This window comes from Pseudophryne corroboree, chromosome 1 (genome assembly GCF_028390025.1).
Source record: "Pseudophryne corroboree isolate aPseCor3 chromosome 1, aPseCor3.hap2, whole genome shotgun sequence".
In the NCBI taxonomy this organism is placed as follows: Eukaryota; Metazoa; Chordata; class Amphibia; order Anura; family Myobatrachidae; genus Pseudophryne; species Pseudophryne corroboree.
The window spans coordinates 306,294,845-306,311,779 of record NC_086444.1 but is presented as its reverse complement, the minus strand read 5'-3'; the positions used below and the strand labels follow the sequence as shown (position 1 = coordinate 306,311,779).

General features: G+C 47.7%; 2 protein-coding genes across 6 annotated transcripts in view; one reads left to right on the top strand and one right to left on the bottom strand.

Annotated features, from left to right (window-relative positions):
* RSRC2 (arginine and serine rich coiled-coil 2) overlaps nt 1-3,106 on the bottom strand; it is a 107,964-nt gene extending 104,858 nt beyond the window's left edge. For 2 of the 3 annotated variants that reach the window (XM_063964447.1, XM_063964448.1), the window contains exon 1: nt 2,945-3,106. In XM_063964447.1, coding sequence (XP_063820517.1) covers nt 2,945-3,106 — 162 coding nt within the window. The other variant, XM_063964449.1, reaches the window with a different exon arrangement.
* Nucleotides 3,107-3,125: 19 nt separating this feature from the next.
* The window catches only part of KNTC1 (kinetochore associated 1), a 736,750-nt gene continuing 722,940 nt past the window's right edge, over nt 3,126-16,935 (top strand). Inside the window, exon 1 of one of the 3 annotated variants that reach the window (XM_063964446.1) lies at nt 3,126-3,234. The gene's annotated coding sequence lies outside the window, so the exon portion shown is untranslated. The other 2 variants (XM_063964444.1, XM_063964445.1) reach the window with 2 other exon arrangements.

The window sequence follows — 16,935 nt, the reverse complement described above, 5'->3', positions numbered from 1 at the left end:
CATCTTTCCAGGGACTCGCAGATGGGGACGTGTCCTTGGATGTTGTCCGAGCTTTATGGGTATACGTACACGTTACGTCGTACTTCAGGAAGTCGGACCATTTGTTTGTTCTTTATGATGGACCAAAGAAGGGTTGGCCAGCATCTAAGCAGTCTTTGTCTCGATGGATTAGACTTGCCATTCGGCAAGCTTATATTTCCTGTGGCAAGCAGGTTTCGGTTCTGACGGGTGCTCATACCACCAGATCAGTGGGTGACTATGGGCGGCTGCCAGAGGTGCTTCCACTACTCAACTTTGCAGAGCGGAGACGTGGTCCTCCACGTTCGCAAAATTTTACAAGTTTGATACCTTTGTGTCCGGAGACTAAGTTTGGACGTTTAGTTTTGCAGGCCACCGACAGCACTCCATCCCTGGGGGATAACTTTGGGACGCCCCCTACTGTATAGGACTCCAGTGTCCCCTAGTGGATGAAAAAGAGAGGAGAGGATTTTGGTACTTACCGATAAATCCATTTCTCTGAATCCTCTAGGGGACACTGGACGCTGTCAACCTGCTGTGTTCAAAGTTCCTGTTCAAACAGTTCGTACAAACAGCATTAGTTTTGGTTAAGAGTTTCTTGGATGATGTTTGATATGTTGTACGGTTCGGTTCCTCGCCATGTGCTATAGTATCATGTCCTATTCTCTCAGTCAAATTTTCCAAACTGGAGGATGAGGGATGTGAAGGGGGAGGAGCCAGCTGTGCAGACAATGCTAATTTTAGATTGTGCCACACCTCCGGTTGCAAGCTTCACACCCCTACTGTATAGGACTCCAGTGTCCCCTAGAGGATTCAGAGAAATTGACTTATCGGTATGTAACAAAATCCTCTTTTTCCTGTCTATTAGATAGGGGAAAAAAAAAAAACAGACTCCCAACTGACTTTTCAAACATTTGAATCTCCCCCAATGAATGCAAGAAATGAAAGTCATACGATTCTATACAAGCAAGTGCACATCAATCAACACTCAGGACAAAAGCAGGTTATTAAACTCCATTAAAAAATAAATAAATAACAAACCTGAAGCTGGGTACACAAGAAACGATATGTAGTCCGATCCAGCGAATCGGACCGACATATTGGGTACAGGCTAGTCTGTACCCACTATGTTGCTGACGATGAGCAGGCCGACGGAAGATATCATTAGTGATGGACATGCTACCGAATGCAGCATGGCCGCCACCATCAGCAGGTGTTTATGCAGATGCTGGCCTGTAGCCTGTGATGTCGCCAAGTACACACATTGGACGAGATTCAGTTCTTTTTGCGGGTCCCCGCACCTATTCAAATGCTGCTGCCGACGAGTGCGTGAACTTCATTTCAGCTCGCTACGCTTGGGAAACACACGAAGTGACCCGTTTCAGTACTCAAACAGGACATTTCGCGCCACGCCCATTCCTTTAGTCGGGCTTTGTGCGGCTAAACCCGACTTATTTGGATGTGATCAGTGTGAAAACAGGGGACAACTGAATATCACCCCATGGGAGATTGGGCGTGATTAAACAATTGAATTTCCCCCATTGTGTAGTGTGTAAATTTAAAATAAAGATTTGTGCAACAAATACACCAAACAGCATAATTTATCCATATAGCTCAATAAAAATGTTTATAAAGTACCTAGTCTGTCTGAAATGGTGAGGTTTTGTCTGCAACAAGGCTTAGAGGGGCACAATTATTATTAGATCTTGTACCCGCTAAATTTTAAGTTTCTTATCACCACTATTCACTGCAATAAGTCTACCGGCATTAAAGAACACATGCAGGAGCACTGATATGAGCCCATTTCTGCTATGTGTAAAAGTAAAGCGATTGCACCAGCGACCACTTTTTGCACTGCTGTGCACGTGCAGTATTCTGCCTGTGAGAGGAGAGTCCCAGTAGACTTTACGCTATTGGCTACAATAAGTAACATCATCTTCACATCGCGTTAGCTATCAGGGCCAAGCTCTTAGTAAATTTGGCAAGTAAGCAGCCCCCATAGGTTTCAATAGCGGCTGCTTCTGAGGTTAAAAGCAGGTCCCTTTAAAAACATATTTGCTTGTACCCCTCACCTAAAACTGGTGTTCTTTGGGGGTATATTCCACAAATATGAATGAATAAATAGGGTCCACTGACAATTCAAACTCAGGAAATTTTTACTTTTAGATACAACTTGACCTGCACAGTAGCCTGTTATATCGCCTTATAATCAACATGGTTCAGATGCTTATATAGGGCAGATTCGTTAAAAACAGATGTACACTTAAGACAACCATTAGTCTGGCACCACAGTAGTCCCGTGTGGTCATCCTCAAATATATCAGGTTGGTTTGTGACCACAGTACAGACAAGTCAGAAGTTTGTTTCAGCATCATGTTTTTAAAGGACAGCTCACTGCATCTGGAACAACTGCAGTTACCGAAGCTGCTGCCAAAACTGGATTTGTAGCATTTAAAGTGAGGAGAAGCTATTATATAATTTTAATCTTAACTAAAACTCTATAATGCCAAATATCTACATCCTATTAGGGTTACTCTATAAACCGAGGATGCACTTGTTCCGCTGTTGTTGCTCATAAGCAGCGATGACAGGCCCAGTGTATGCTCGGCACTGTTTAGTCAGTGGCTGCCCCCGCTGTACAGCTACAGGCAGGAAGGGAGCAGCCAGACTAGTAGGGGCAAAGGCCGCACCCGTACACACACAGGCCGCGGTTACACGCTAGCCGCTGCGGGATCCTGGGGGAAAGCCGATGGGCTGCAGGACACCGCAACAACTCGCAATGCGGGATACAGAGACACAGGCCGCAGGACACACACCTATATACACACACAGGCCGCAGCGGTCATGGCGGGGACGCGGCGCCATTTTTTCCGTATCCGGAGGCAGCCGCTGGTGGTGTCCTTTTTCTCTGCCTCTATGTACTTACCGCCATCTCCGCGGCGAAGACGACGCGTCCGGCTTGACTCCCCCGATTGGCTATATAACGCAGGGCCCGACCGACACTCAGCAATGGCCGACTACTAACAACAAGACAGGCGGGGCTCAGATACCCGTATGAGGAGACACAAAGAAAGTAGCCGAAGCGCATGCCGGGAAAACAACATGACGTCAGGAAGCATCCACGGTGACGACAGCACGTCACTGCTCCCGTCCCGCCAAATTCAAGTGCAACGCGATCTGTCTTCCTTGCTACGAACTGTTGCTGGGGTGACCCGGGTGAGTAGGGAGGAAGACAAGGGCGGGTGTGTGGCGGTGGCAGCAGCTGATCTCTGTGGTTTCTTATCTGTGTGATGCTTCTTGTTACATGTATTATCCGGTACTATATGTACTAACAGCTTATCACTGGAGAATACCGGCCAGCGGCGGGCACCGTACTGCCTGTGTGCTAATACCCGGGGGCGGAGGTGTGGGGCATGAGACAGTAGATAAGTGTCACTTGCGCTGGGTTCCATGGCTCATGTCATGTGTTTCAAGCCGTATGATAGCAGTCACTCACTGATTGAAACAATTTCTTCTGTCACTGTGGTCTGTGCCTACACTGCTGTCACCATACAGCCACAGTATTGAAAGCAAAAACAAAAAAAACCTAATAAGCGTCGTTTGTAGTTATTTCTTTCATATGGACAGGATTACCTGCTGGTATATGTAGTGTGTCTAGCAGCGGCTGGGTTGGAAGGCAGACTGTTACACATGAGTTTAAGTGAAATCTGCATGGTATTGGGGCCAGCAAGGAGGTAAGACGAAGCTGAGCTGGATTGGTCTAGGGGGTACTATGGGGGTGCCCAGGGTACTAAAGACAAGGGAGGGCCTACAGAGTAACGCAGGGATTGAGTTCTTGTGGCTGTCCCCTGCGTTGTGCGCGCATAGCAGACGAGCATATACAAGGGCCGGGTCCAGACCTGCTGGCACCCTGTGCAAGCATTTAGAGTGCTCCCTCATCACACCCCCCCATTATGTGTCTGTAGATGGAGGGGTGGGTCCTGAACAATATGACAGGGGGGTGTAACCTTGACCGGGGTTGTGTCTGTTTTCCCTTGTCGGACAGAACCATGATGTGACAGCACGAGAGGGCAGAAGAGAACTTCGCCCTTACAGCACGTTAATATTTTATCCGTTCTGCGTTTGTTTTAGGGAATTTATTTTTTTGCAGCGGGGTACACTGGTATTCCACAGGTAATAACATCGGGGGTGTAGAGTTGGATCTTGATCCGAGGCACCAACAGGCTAAAGCTTTTGGTGTGTACACACGGTGAGATATTTTCTTACGGTTTTGACTATATAGTCAAAATCGTAAGAAAAGTTAATGCAGATCGCAAGGTGAAAGTCACCTTGCGATCCCGTTTTGATGCCGATGCGCGGTCGGCATCGCAAGGCTAGATAGTCAAAATTGACTTGCCTGCACAGTCTATCTCTATAGAAGAGATAGTCAAAATTGACACTTATTGGAAAAGATATAATAGTTTTCTGCGCTTGTGGTGAGCTGCTCAGTTTATGGATCGAGAGATCAATATTTGAAAAAAGTGTAACTGAGCGCTGTGTTCATGTGTGCAATATGAAGGAAAAAAGGGAGGAAATATAGTAGAAGTGAAGAGAGAAGCTGGAGAGTGCAGTGGGTGCAGTAAAAGAAATGAGAAAGGGTTAAGAATGGACACTAGAAATGGTTGAATTTAAAAAAACAAAAAACATTTGAAACACATGTATGACATAAAAAGACATTGGCCTAGTGACCCAATGTTTACAGCCCCTTCTGGGTGTTTGGTGTGGAGCTGGTTGGAGAAACAAATAGTCATGCTTCAAGTGCTGTCACTGGCTTACTCTAAGACAGGTCCCGCTGTGTGCGCTATGCGCTCTGGCCGGAAGTTCGGGTCTTTGGCTTCCGGTGACGTCAGACGCTGGTGGCGGTGCTTTCTCCTTCTCTTGTGTCAGCTCCCACACTGTAACCAACGCGTTTCGAATCCTGTTGGATTCTTTCTCAGGGATGAAGTGTGATTGTCTGTTTAGCTTCTTTTATTGATAAAACTTTAATTAAAAAACCCCGGAAGTAGCCGGAACCGGTAGTGACGTTTCCGGCGGTGGCCGGGACCGGAAGTGACGTTTCCGGCGGCAACCATATGGTAAAAAACTACTCCTAAGTTGTCCTTATAGATGGGAAATAGAAAAAGGAAGAATAAGAAAGGAGTAAGTTTGAGTAATATATGTGGTGAGAAAAAATAATAATAAATGAAAATAAACTAAATTAATATAAAAATAAATAAATAAAAATAAATATAAATAGTAAAATAGTAATAGAGTAAAATAAAAATGAAAATGAATGAAATTAAAAAAATATTAAAATAAAAATAAATATAAAATTGAATAATAAAACAAAAAAATGCATAATGTGATGAAGTGTTTGTGATGGTAATTTTTTAGAGGAACACCTTAAGTTCAATATCAATGTTCAGACAATGAGGTTCCAATGTGTTTATCTTGTAGATGCATTCTGTTTCTTTTTTCTTTAAGGAATCAACTATGTTTTCGCCCCTCCAGTGGGCACTGATGTTCTGAATGCCAATAAATTTTAGGCCTGTGGGGTCTTTGTGTTTGGTCAAGAAATGTGCAGATACGCTGTGTTTTCATGCCTCGTTTTATATTGTAGATGTGCTCTGCAATTCTGGTTTTTATTTCTCTTACGTCCTAGAGGATGCTGGGGACTCCGTAAGGACCATGGGGATAGACGGGCTCCGCAGGAGACATGGGCACTTTTAGAAAGACTTTAGATCTGGTGTGCACTGGCTCCTCCCTCTATGCCCCTCCTCCAGACCTCAGTTTGATACTGTGCCCAGAGGAGATGGGTGCACTTCAGGGAGCTCTCCTGAGATTCCTGACAGAAAGTATATTTGTTAGGTTTTTTTATTTTCAGGGAGCCTGCTGGCAACAGACTCCCTGCATCGAGGGACTGAGGGGAGAGAAGCAGACCTACTTCTGTGAGTTTCAAGGCTCTCCTTCTTAGGCTACTGGACACCATTAGCTCCAGAGGGAGTCAGAACACAGGTCTCACCCTAGAGTTCGTCCCGGAGCCGCGCCGCCGTCCTCCTCACAGAGCCGGAAGATAGAAGCCGTGTGAGTATGAGAAGAAAAGAAGACTTCAGAGGCGGCAGAAGACTTCATGATCTTCACTGAGGTAACGCACAGCAGTGCAGCTGTGCGCCATTGCTCCCACACACCTCACACACGGCAGTCACTGTAAGGGTGCAGGGCGCAGGGGGGGCGCCCTGGGCAGCAATATAAACCTCATTTCTGGCAAAAGAGATGTATATACAGCTAGGCACTGTATATATAAAGAGCCCCCGCCAGTTTTTATTATATTTAAGCAGGACAGAAGCCCGCCGTTGAGGGGGCGGGGCTTCTCCCTCAGCACTCACCAGCGCCATTTTCTCCACCGCACAGCTGAGAGGAAGTTCCCCGGACTCTCCCCTGCTTATCCACGGTGAAAGGGGGTTTCAGAGAAGAGGGGGGGGGGGGCACATAATTGGCCGCAAATAATAGTATTACAGTGCTACTGGGTAAACACATTGTTTTTTTTTCTGGGGTATTAGCGCTGGGTGTGTGCTGGCATACTCTCTCTCTGTCTCTCCAAAGGGCCTTGTGGGGGAACTGTCTAAAGATAAGAGGATTCCCTGAGTGTGTGGTGTATCGGTACGTGTGTGTCGACATGTCTGAGGTAAAAGGCTCTTCTAAGGAGGAGATGGAGCAAATGTGTGTGTGTGTGGTGTCTCCGTCGACAACGCCGACACCTGTTTGGATATGTGTAATTAAGTGCTGAGGTAAATTTATTGCACAAAAGATTAGAGAACAGACAGGGAATCTACCCATGTCTGTCCCTATGTCGCAGGGACCTTCAGAGTCTCAAAACGCCCACTATCCAAAATAATAGACACTGATACCGACACGGAGTCCGACTCCAGTGTCGACTACGTTAATGCAAAGTACAACCAAGACTGGCAGAAAAGTATTCAATATGAGTATTGTAATAAAAGATGATTTGCATATCACTGATGACCCATCTGTCCCTGACACGAGGGTACACATGTTTAAGGGGAAGAAAGCTGAGATAACATTTCCCCCCTCTCATGAACCAAATGAATTGTGTGAAAAAGAGCGGGAGTCTCCAGACAAGAAACTGCAGTTTCCCGAAAGAATTCTCCTGGCATACCCTTTCCCTGCTAGGGCCAGGATACGATGGGAATCTTCCCCTAGGGTGGACAAGGCGTTGACACGTTTACCCAAAAGGTAGCGCTGACATACCAAGATACAGCTACCCTCAGGGATCCTGCAGATAGCATGCAGAAAAGTACTTTGAAGTCCATTTACACACATTCTGGTACACTACTCAGACCGGCGATTGTGTCGGCAGGGGTTTATAGCGATGTAGCAGCGTGGACAGATACCTTATCAGCGGTGATTGAAACCCTAGATAAGGATACCATGTTATTGACCCTAGGATATATAAAAGATGCTGTCTTATATATAAGACATGCTCAAAGAGACATTGGTCTACTGGGTTCTAGAGTCAACGCAATGTTGATTTCTGCTAGACGTGTCCTGTGGAACATGCAATGGACAGGTGATGCCGACTAAAAGGCATATGGAGGTTTTACCTTACAAGGGTGAGGATTTGTGTGGAGAAGGGCTCTCGGACCTGGTGTCCACAGCTATAGCTGGTAAATCTAATCTTTTGCCTTATATTCCCTCACAGCCTAAGAAAGCACGACATTATCAAATGCAGTCCTTTCGGTCGCAGAAAAACAAGAACGTACGAGGAGCGTCCTTTCTTACCAGAGGTAAGGGCGCAGGGTACAGCTAGTTCCCAGGAACAGAAGTCCTCCCCGGCCTCTATTAAATTCACTGCATGACGCTGGGGCTCCGCTAAGGGAGTCCGTCCCAGTGGGAGCACGTCTTCGACTCTTCAGCCACATCTGAGTTCACTCACAGGTTGATCCCTGGGCAATAGAAATTGTTTCTCAGGGTTAGAAGCTGGAATTCGAAGAGGTGCCTCCTCGCCGGTTTTCCTTATCGGCCCTACCGGCTTCTCCCCCAGAAAGGGAGATAATATTAAATACAATTCACACATTGTATCTCCAACAGGTGGTGCTCAAGGTTCCCCTCCTTCAACATGGAAGGGGATATTACTCAACCTTGGCTGTAGTCCCGAAACCGGATGGTTCGGTCAGACCTATTTTAAAATTAAAATCTCTTAACCTATACTTGAAAAGGTTCAAATTCAAGGTGGAATCGCTCAGAGCGATCATTGCCAGCCTGGAAGGGGGGGATTTTGTGGTGTATCTAGACATAAAGGCTGCATACCTTTATGTTCCCATTTATCCACCTCATCAGGCGTACCTGAGAATTACGGTACAGTATTGTCATTACCAATTTCAGGGTAATTGGCAGAAATGATGGTGCTCCTACGCAAGCAAGGAGTCACAATTATCCCATACTTGGACGATCTCCTAATAAGGGCGAGATCAAAAGAGCAGTTGTTGAACAGCGTGTCACTTTCGCTGAAGGTGTAACAGCAACTCGGCTGGATTCTCAATATCCCGAAGTCACAGTTGGTTCCTATGACTCATCTGCCCTTCTTGGGTATGATTCTGAATACGGACCAGAAATGGGTTTATCTTCCGATAGAGAAGGCCCAGGAACTAATGACTCTGGTAAAAAACCTATTAAAGCCAAAACAGGTGTCAGTGCATCACTGCACTCGGGTCCTGGGAAAGATGGTGGCATCTTACGGGGCCATTCCCTTTGGCAGGTTCCATGCGAGGACTTTCCAATGGGATCTACGGAACAAGTGGTCCGGATCACATCTACAGATGCATCAGTTAATCACCCTGTCCCCTAGGGCCAGGGTGTCTCTCCTATGGTGGCTGCAGAGTGCTCACCTTCTGCAGGGTCGCAGGTTCGCCATCCAGGACTGGATTCTGGTAGCCACGGACGCGAGCCTCCGAGGTGGGGGAGCAGTCACACAGGGAAGAAACTTCAAAGGTCTTTGGGTCAAGTCAAAAAACTTGTATTCAAATCAACATCCTGGAGCTGAGGGCCATATACAACGCCCTTCGGCAAGCGGAAACATTGTTTCGCGACCTACCGGTTCTATTCCAGTCAGACAACATCACCGCAGTGGCTCATGTAAACCGCCAAGGCGGCACAAGGAGCAGAGTGGAAATGGCAGAAGTCACCAGGATTCTCCGCTGGGCGGAAATCATGTAAGCGCATTTTCAGCAGTTCATTCCGGGAGTGGACAACTGAGAAGCAGACTTCCTCAGCAAACACGACCTGCATCCAAGAGAGGACTTCTTTAGGAAGCCTTCGCACAGATTGCAAGTCAGTGGGAACTGCCACAGATAGACATGATGGCGTACCGCCTCAACAAGAAGCTACAGAGGTATTGCACCAGGTCAAGAGACCCTCAGGCAGTAGCTGTAGATGCCCTAGTGACACCGTGGGTGTTCCAGTCGGTCTATGTATTTCCCCCTCTTCCTCTCATACCCAAGGTGTGGAGAATTGTTCCAGATTGGCCACGAAGGACCTGGTATCCGGATCTGCAGGAAACGCTCAAAGAAGATCCGTGGCCTCTTCCTCTAAGACAGGACTGGTTGCAACAGGGGCCATGTCTATTCCAAGACTTACTGCGGCTGCGTTGGACGGCATGGCGGTTGAATGCCGGATCCTAGCGGATAAGGGTATTCCGGATGAGATCATTCCTACGCTAATAAAGGCTAGGAAGGACATGACATCTAAACATTATCACCGTATATGGCGAAAATATGTTTCTTGGTGTGAGGCCAGGAATGCTCCTACGGAAGAATTCCATCTGGGCCGTTTCCTTCACTTCCTGCAAACTGGAGTGAATTTCGGCCTAAAATTAGGATCTATTAAGGTTCAGATTTCGGCCTTATCCATTTTTTTCAAAAGGAATTGGCCTCTCTTCCTGAAGTACAAACTTTTGTGAAGGGAGTACTTCATATTCAGCCTCCTTGTGTACCTCCGGTGACGCCTTGGGACCTTAACGTGGTGTTAAGTTTCATTAAGTCACACTGGTTTGAACCACTTAAAATGGTGGAGTTGAAAAATCTCACTTGGAAGGTGGTCGAGTCCCTTGATGTGGTCAGGGCTTTGAAAATTTACGTGGCCAGATCGGCTACAGTCAGAAAAACAGAAGCACTGTTTGTCATGTATGCAACCAACAAGATTGGTGCCCCTGCTTCAAAGTAGACTATTGCTCGCTGGATCTGTAACACGATTCAGCAGGCGCATTCTACGGCGGGATTGCTGTTACCTAAATCGGTCAAGGCCCATTCCACTAGGAAGGTGGGCTCTTCTTGGGCGGCTGCCAGAGGGGTCTCGGCGCTACAGCTGTGCTGAGCTACTACTTGGTCGGGTTCAAACTCCTTAGCAAAGTTCTATAAGTTTGATACCCTGGCTGAGGAGGACCTCCTGTTTGCTAAATCGGTGCTGCAGAGTCATCCGCACTCTCCCGCCCGTTTGGGAGCTTTGGTATAATCCCCATGGTCCTTACGGAGTCCCCAGCATCCTCTAGGACGTAAGAGAAAATAAGATTTTAAACCTACCGGTAAATCTTTTTCTCGTAGTCCGTGGAGGATGCTGGGCGCCCGTCCCAAGTGCGGACTACTTCTGCAAGACTTGTATATAGTTATTGCTTAAATAAGGGTTATGTTATAGTCTCATCGGTCTTGGACTGATGTTATGTCGTTTTCATACTGTTAACTTGATAGTATATGACAAGTTATACGGTGTGATTGGTGTGGCTGGTATGAATCTTGCCCTTGGATTAACAAAAATCCTTTCCTCGTACTGTCCGTCTCCTCTGGGCACAGTTTCTCTAACTGAGGTCTGGAGGAGGGGCATAGAGGGAGGAGCCAGTGCACACCCAGACCTAAAGTCTTTCTTAAAGTGCCCATGTCTCCTGCGGAGCCCGTCTATCCCCATGGTCCTTACAGAGTCCCCAGCATCCTCTACGGACTACGAGAAAAAGATTTACCGGTAGGTTTAAAATCTTATTTTTCACATCCAACCTCCATTTTTGCACCCAGTGGCACCATGGGATCTTAATGTGGTGTTGCAGTTCCTTCTATCTCATTGGTTTGAACCTTTACAGAAGGTAGAGTTGAAATTTCTCATTGGAAAGGGGTCATGTTATTGGCCTTAGCTTCCGCAAGACAAGTGTCCTAGATGGCGCCTTTGTCTCACAAGAGTCCGTATTTATTCTTCCATGAAGATAGAGCAGGGTCAACAATTTCTGGCGAAGGTGGTTTCATCGTTTCACATGAACCAGCCTATTGTGGTGCCAGTGACTACTGACGTTTTTACTGAATCAAAATCTCTCGATGTGGTCAGGGCTTTAAAGATTTATGTCACCAGAACGGCTCCACTTAAGAAAACTGAAGCTTTGTTTGTCCTATATGCTGCCAACAAGATTGGAAATCCTGCTTCTAAGCAGACTATTGCGCGCTGGATCTGTAATATGATTCAGCATGCTCATTCTACGGCTGGATTGCCGTTACCGAAATCAGTGAAGGCCCATTCTACCAGAAAGGTGGGCTCATCCTGGGCGGCTGCCCGAGGGGTCTTTGCTTTGCAACTCTGCCGAGCAGCTACGTGGTCGGGTTCAAACACTTTTGCGAAATTTTACAAGTTTGATACCCTGGCTGAGGAGGACCTCATGTTTGGTCAATCGGTGCTGCAGAGTCATCCGCACTCTCCCACCCATTCTAGAGCTTTGGTATAAACCCCATGGTTCTTGAAGTGTCCCCAGCATCCTCTAGGACGTATGAGAAAATAGGATTTTAATACCTACCGGTAAATCCTTTTCTCTTAGTCCGTAGAGGATGCTGGGCGCCCGTCCCAGTGCGGACTCTATCTGCAGTTCTTACTTACTAAGTTTTGGTTATGTTACACACAGGTTGTGTTTCTGTTGTAGTCAGCCTATTGCTGACATTTGTTCATGCCGTTGACTGGATTTCTGTTAAATGCCATGTTGTATGGCGTGTTTGTGGTGTGAGCTGGTATGTATCCCACCTCAGTTTAACAATAAATCCTTTTCCTTGAAATGTCCGTCTCCCTGGGCACAGTTCCTATAACTGGAGTCTGGAGGAGGGGCATAGAGGGAGGAGCCAGTTCACGCCCATTCAAAGTCTTAAAGTGCCCATGTCTCCTGCGGATCCCGTCTATACCCCATGGTTCTTGAAGTATCCCCAGCATCCTCTACGGACTAAGAGAAAAGGATTTACCGGTAGGTATTAAAATCCTATTTCTCTAACGTCCTAAGTGGATGCTGGGGACTCCGTCAGGACCATGGGGAATAGCGGCTCCGCAGGAGACAGGGCACAAAAATAAAGCTTTAGGATTAGGTGGTGTGTACTGGCTCCTCCCCCCATGACCCTCCTCCAAGCCTCAGTTAGGTTTTTGTGCCCGTCCGAGCAGGGTGCAATCTAGGTGGCTCTCCTAAAGAGCTGCTTAGAAAAAGTTTTTAGGTTTTTTATTTTCAGTGAGTCCTGCTGGCAACAGGCTCACTGCATCGAGGGACTTAGGGGAGAGAATTTCAACTCACTTGCGTGCAGGATGGATTGGATTCTTAGGCTACTGGACACCATTAGCTCCAGAGGGAGTCGGAACACAGGTCTCACCCTGGGGTTCGTCCCGGAGCCGCGCCGCCGACCCCCCTTACAGATGCTGAAGATTGAAGGTCCGGAAACAGGCGGCAGAAGGCTCTTAAGTCTTCATGAAGGTAGCGCACAGCACTGCAGCTGTGCGCCATTGTTGTCACACACTTCACACCAAGCGGTCACGGAGGGTGCAGGGCGCTGCTGGGGGCGCCCTGGGCAGCAATATTTAATACCTTTATGGCAAAATAATACATCACATATAGCCATTGAGGCTATATGTATGTATTTAACCCATGCCAGATATCTAAAACTCCGGGAGAAAAGCCCGCCGAAATAGGGGGCGGGGCTTATTCTCCTCAGCACACAGCGCCATTTTCCTGCTCAGCTCCGCTGTGAGGAAGGCTCCCAGGACTCTCCCCTGCACTGCACTACAGAAACGGGGTAAAACAGAGAGGGGGGGCATTTTTTGGCGATATTTTGATATATTTAAGCTGCTATAAGGAACAACACTTATATAAGGTTGTTCCCATATATATTATAGCGCTTGGGTGTGTGCTGGCAAACTCTCCCTCTCTCTCCCCAAAGGGCTAGTGGGGTCCTGTCTTCGATAAGAGCATTCCCTGTGTGTCTGCTGTGTGTCGGTACGTGTGTGTCGACATGTATGAGGACGATGTTGGTGTGGAGGCAGAGCAATTGCCGATAATGGTGATGTCACCCCCCAGGGAGTCGACACCGGAATGGATGGCTTTGTTTATGGAATTACGTGATAATGTCAGCACATTACAAAAATCAGTTGACGACATGAGACGGCCGGCAAACCAGTTAGTACCTGCCCAGGCGTCTCAGACACCGTCAGGGGCTGTAAAGCGCCCTTTACCTCAGTCGGTCGACACAGACCCAGACACAGACACTGAATCTAGTGTCGACGGTGATGAAACAAACGTATTTTCAAGTAGGGCCACACGTTATATGATCACGGCAATGAAGGAGGCTTTGCATATCTCTGATACTGCAAGTACCACAAAAAGGGGTATTATGTGGGGGGTGAAAAAACTACCTGTAGTTTTTCCTGAATCAGAGGAATTAAATGATGTATGTGATGAAGCGTGGGTTAACCCAGATAGAAAAGTGCTAATTTCAAAAAAGTTATTAGCATTATACCCTTTCCCGCCAGAGCTTAGGGCGCGCTGGGAAACACCCCCTAGGGTGGATAAGGCGCTCACTTGCTTATCAAAACAAGTGGCGTTACCGTCTCCTGATACGGCCGCCCTCAGGGATCCAGCTGATAGGAGACTGGAAACTACCCTAAAAAGTATATACACACATACTGGTGTTATGCTGCGACCAGCCATCGCCTCAGCCTGGATGTGCAGTGCTGGGGTCGTCTGGTTGGATTCCCTGACTGAAAATATTGATACCCTGGATAGGGACAGTATTTTATTGACTATAGAGCAATTAAAGGATGCTTTCCTTTATATGCGAGATGCTCAGAGAGATATTTGCACTCTGGCATCGAGAGTAAATGCGATGTCCATATCTGCCAGAAGGAGTTTATGGACGCGACAGTGGTCAGGTGATGCGGATTCCAAACGACATATGGAAGTATTGCCGTATAAAGGGGAGGAATTATTTGGCGTCGGTCTATCGGATCTGGTGGCCACGGCAACTGCCGGAAAATCCACCTTTTTACCTCAGACCCCCTCCCAACAGAAAAAGACACCGTCTTTTCAGCCGCAGTCCTTTCGGTCCTATAAGAACAAGCGGACAAAAGGACAGTCATATCTGCCTCGGGGCAGAGGAAGGGGTAAGAGAGGGCAGCAAGCAGCCCCTGCCCAGGAACAGAAGCCCTCTCAGGGTTCTGCAAAGCCCTCAGCATGACGCTGGGGCCTTACAAGCGGACTCAGGAGCGGTGGGGGGTCGACTCAAGAATTTCAGCGCACAGTGGGCTTGCTCACAGGTGGACCCCTGGATCCTGCAGGTAGTATCTCAGGGTTACAGGTTGGAATTCGAGAAGTCTCCCCCTCGCAGGTTCCTAAAGTCTGCTTTGCCAACGTCTCCCTCAGACAGGGCGACGGTATTGGAAGCCATTCACAAGCTGTTTTCTCAGCAGGTGATAGTCAAGGTACCCCTCCTACAACAGGGAAAGGGGTATTACTCCACGCTATTTGTGGTACCGAAGCCGGACGGCTCAGTAAGACCTATTCTAAATCTGAAATCTTTGAACCTGTACATACAAAAATTCAAGTTCAAGATGGAGTCACTCAGAGCAGTGATAGCGAATCTGGAAGAAGGGGACTTTATGGTGTCCCTGGACATAAAGGATGCTTACCTGCATGTCCCAATTTGCCCTTCACATCAAGGGTACCTCAGGTTCGTGGTGCAAAACTGTCATTATCAGTTTCAGACGCTGCCGTTTGGATTGTCCACGGCACCTCGGGTCTTTACCAAGGTAATGGCCGAAATGATGATTCTTCTGCGAAGAAGAGGCGTATTAATTATCCCTTACTTGGACGATCTCCTGATAAGGGCAAGGTCCAGAGAACAGCTGGAGGACGGAGTAGCACTAACCCGACTAGTGCTGCAACAACACGGGTGGATTCTGAATTTTCCAAAATCTCAGTTGACCCCGACGACACGTCTGCTGTTCCTGGGAATGATTCTGGACACGGTTCAGAAAAAGGTGTTTCTTCCGGAGGAGAAAGCCAGGGAGTTATCCGAACTTGTCAGGAACCTCCTAAAACCAGGGAAAGTGTCTGTGCATCAATGCACGAGTCCTGGGAAAGATGGTGGCTTCTTACGAAGCGATTCCATTCGGCAGATTCCACGCACGAACTTTTCAGTGGGATCTGCTGGACAAATGGTCCGGATCACATCTGCAGATGCATCAGCGGATAACCTTATCGCCACGGACAAGGGTGTCTCTTCTGTGGTGGTTGCAGAGTGCTCATCTGTTAGAGGGCCGCAGATTCGGCATACAGGACTGGGTCCTGGTGACCACGGATGCCAGTCTGAGAGGCTGGGGAGCGGTCACACAGGGAAGAAACTTCCAGGGAGTATGGTCAAGCCTGGAGATGTCTCTTCACATAAATATACTGGAGCTAAGAGCGATTTACAATGCTCTAAGCCTGGCAAAACCCCTGCTTCAGGGTCAGCCGGTGTTGATCCAGTCGGACAACATCACGGCAGTCGCCCACGTAAACAGGGCGGCACAAGAAGCAGGACAGCAATGGCAGAAGCCGCAAGGATTCTTCGCTGGGCGGAAGATCATGTGATAGCACTGTCAGCAGTATTCATTCCGGGAGTGGACAACTGGGAAGCAGACTTCCTCAGCAGACACGATCTACACCCGGGAGAGTGAGGACTTCATCCAGAAGTCTTCCACATGATTGTGAACCGTTGGGAAAAACCAATGGTGGATATGATGGCGTCCCGCCTCAACAAGAAACTGGACAGGTATTGCGCCAGGTCAAGAGACCCTCAGGCAATAGCTGTGGACGCTCTGGTAACACCGTGGGTGTTCCAGTCAGTGTATGTGTTCCCTCCTCTGCCTCTCATACCAAAAGTACTGAGAATTATACGGCAAAAGGGAGTAAGAACGATACTAGTGGCTCCGGATTGGCCAAGAAGAACTTGGTACCCGGAACTTCAAGAGATGCTCACGGAGGATCCGTGGCTTCTACCTCTAAGACGGGACCTGCTTCAGCAGGGACCGTGTCTATTCCAAGACTTACCGCGGCTGCGTTTGACGGCATGGCGGTTGAACGCCGAATTCTAAGGGAAAAAGGCATTCCGGAAGAGGTCATTCCTACACTGGTAAAAGCCAGGAAGGAGGTGACTGCACAACATTATCACCGCATTTGGAGGAAATATGTTGCGTGGTGTGAGGCCAGGAAGGCCCCACGGAGGAATTTCAACTGGGTCGATTCCTACATTTCCTGCAAACAGGATTATCTATGGGCCTCAAATTGGGGTCCATTAAGGTTCAAATTTCGGCCCTGTCGATTTTCTTCCAGAAAGAATTGGCTTCAGTTCCTGAAGTCCAGACTTTTGTAAAAGGAGTACTACATATACAGCCCCCGGTTGTGCCCCCAGTGGCACCGTGGGATCTTAATGTAGTCTTGGATTTTCTCAAATCCCATTGGTTTGAGCCGCTCAAATCGGTGGAGTTGAAGTATCTTACATGGAAAGTAACCATGCTACTGGCCCTGGCTTCAGCCAGGAGAGTATCAGAATTGGCGGCTTTATCATA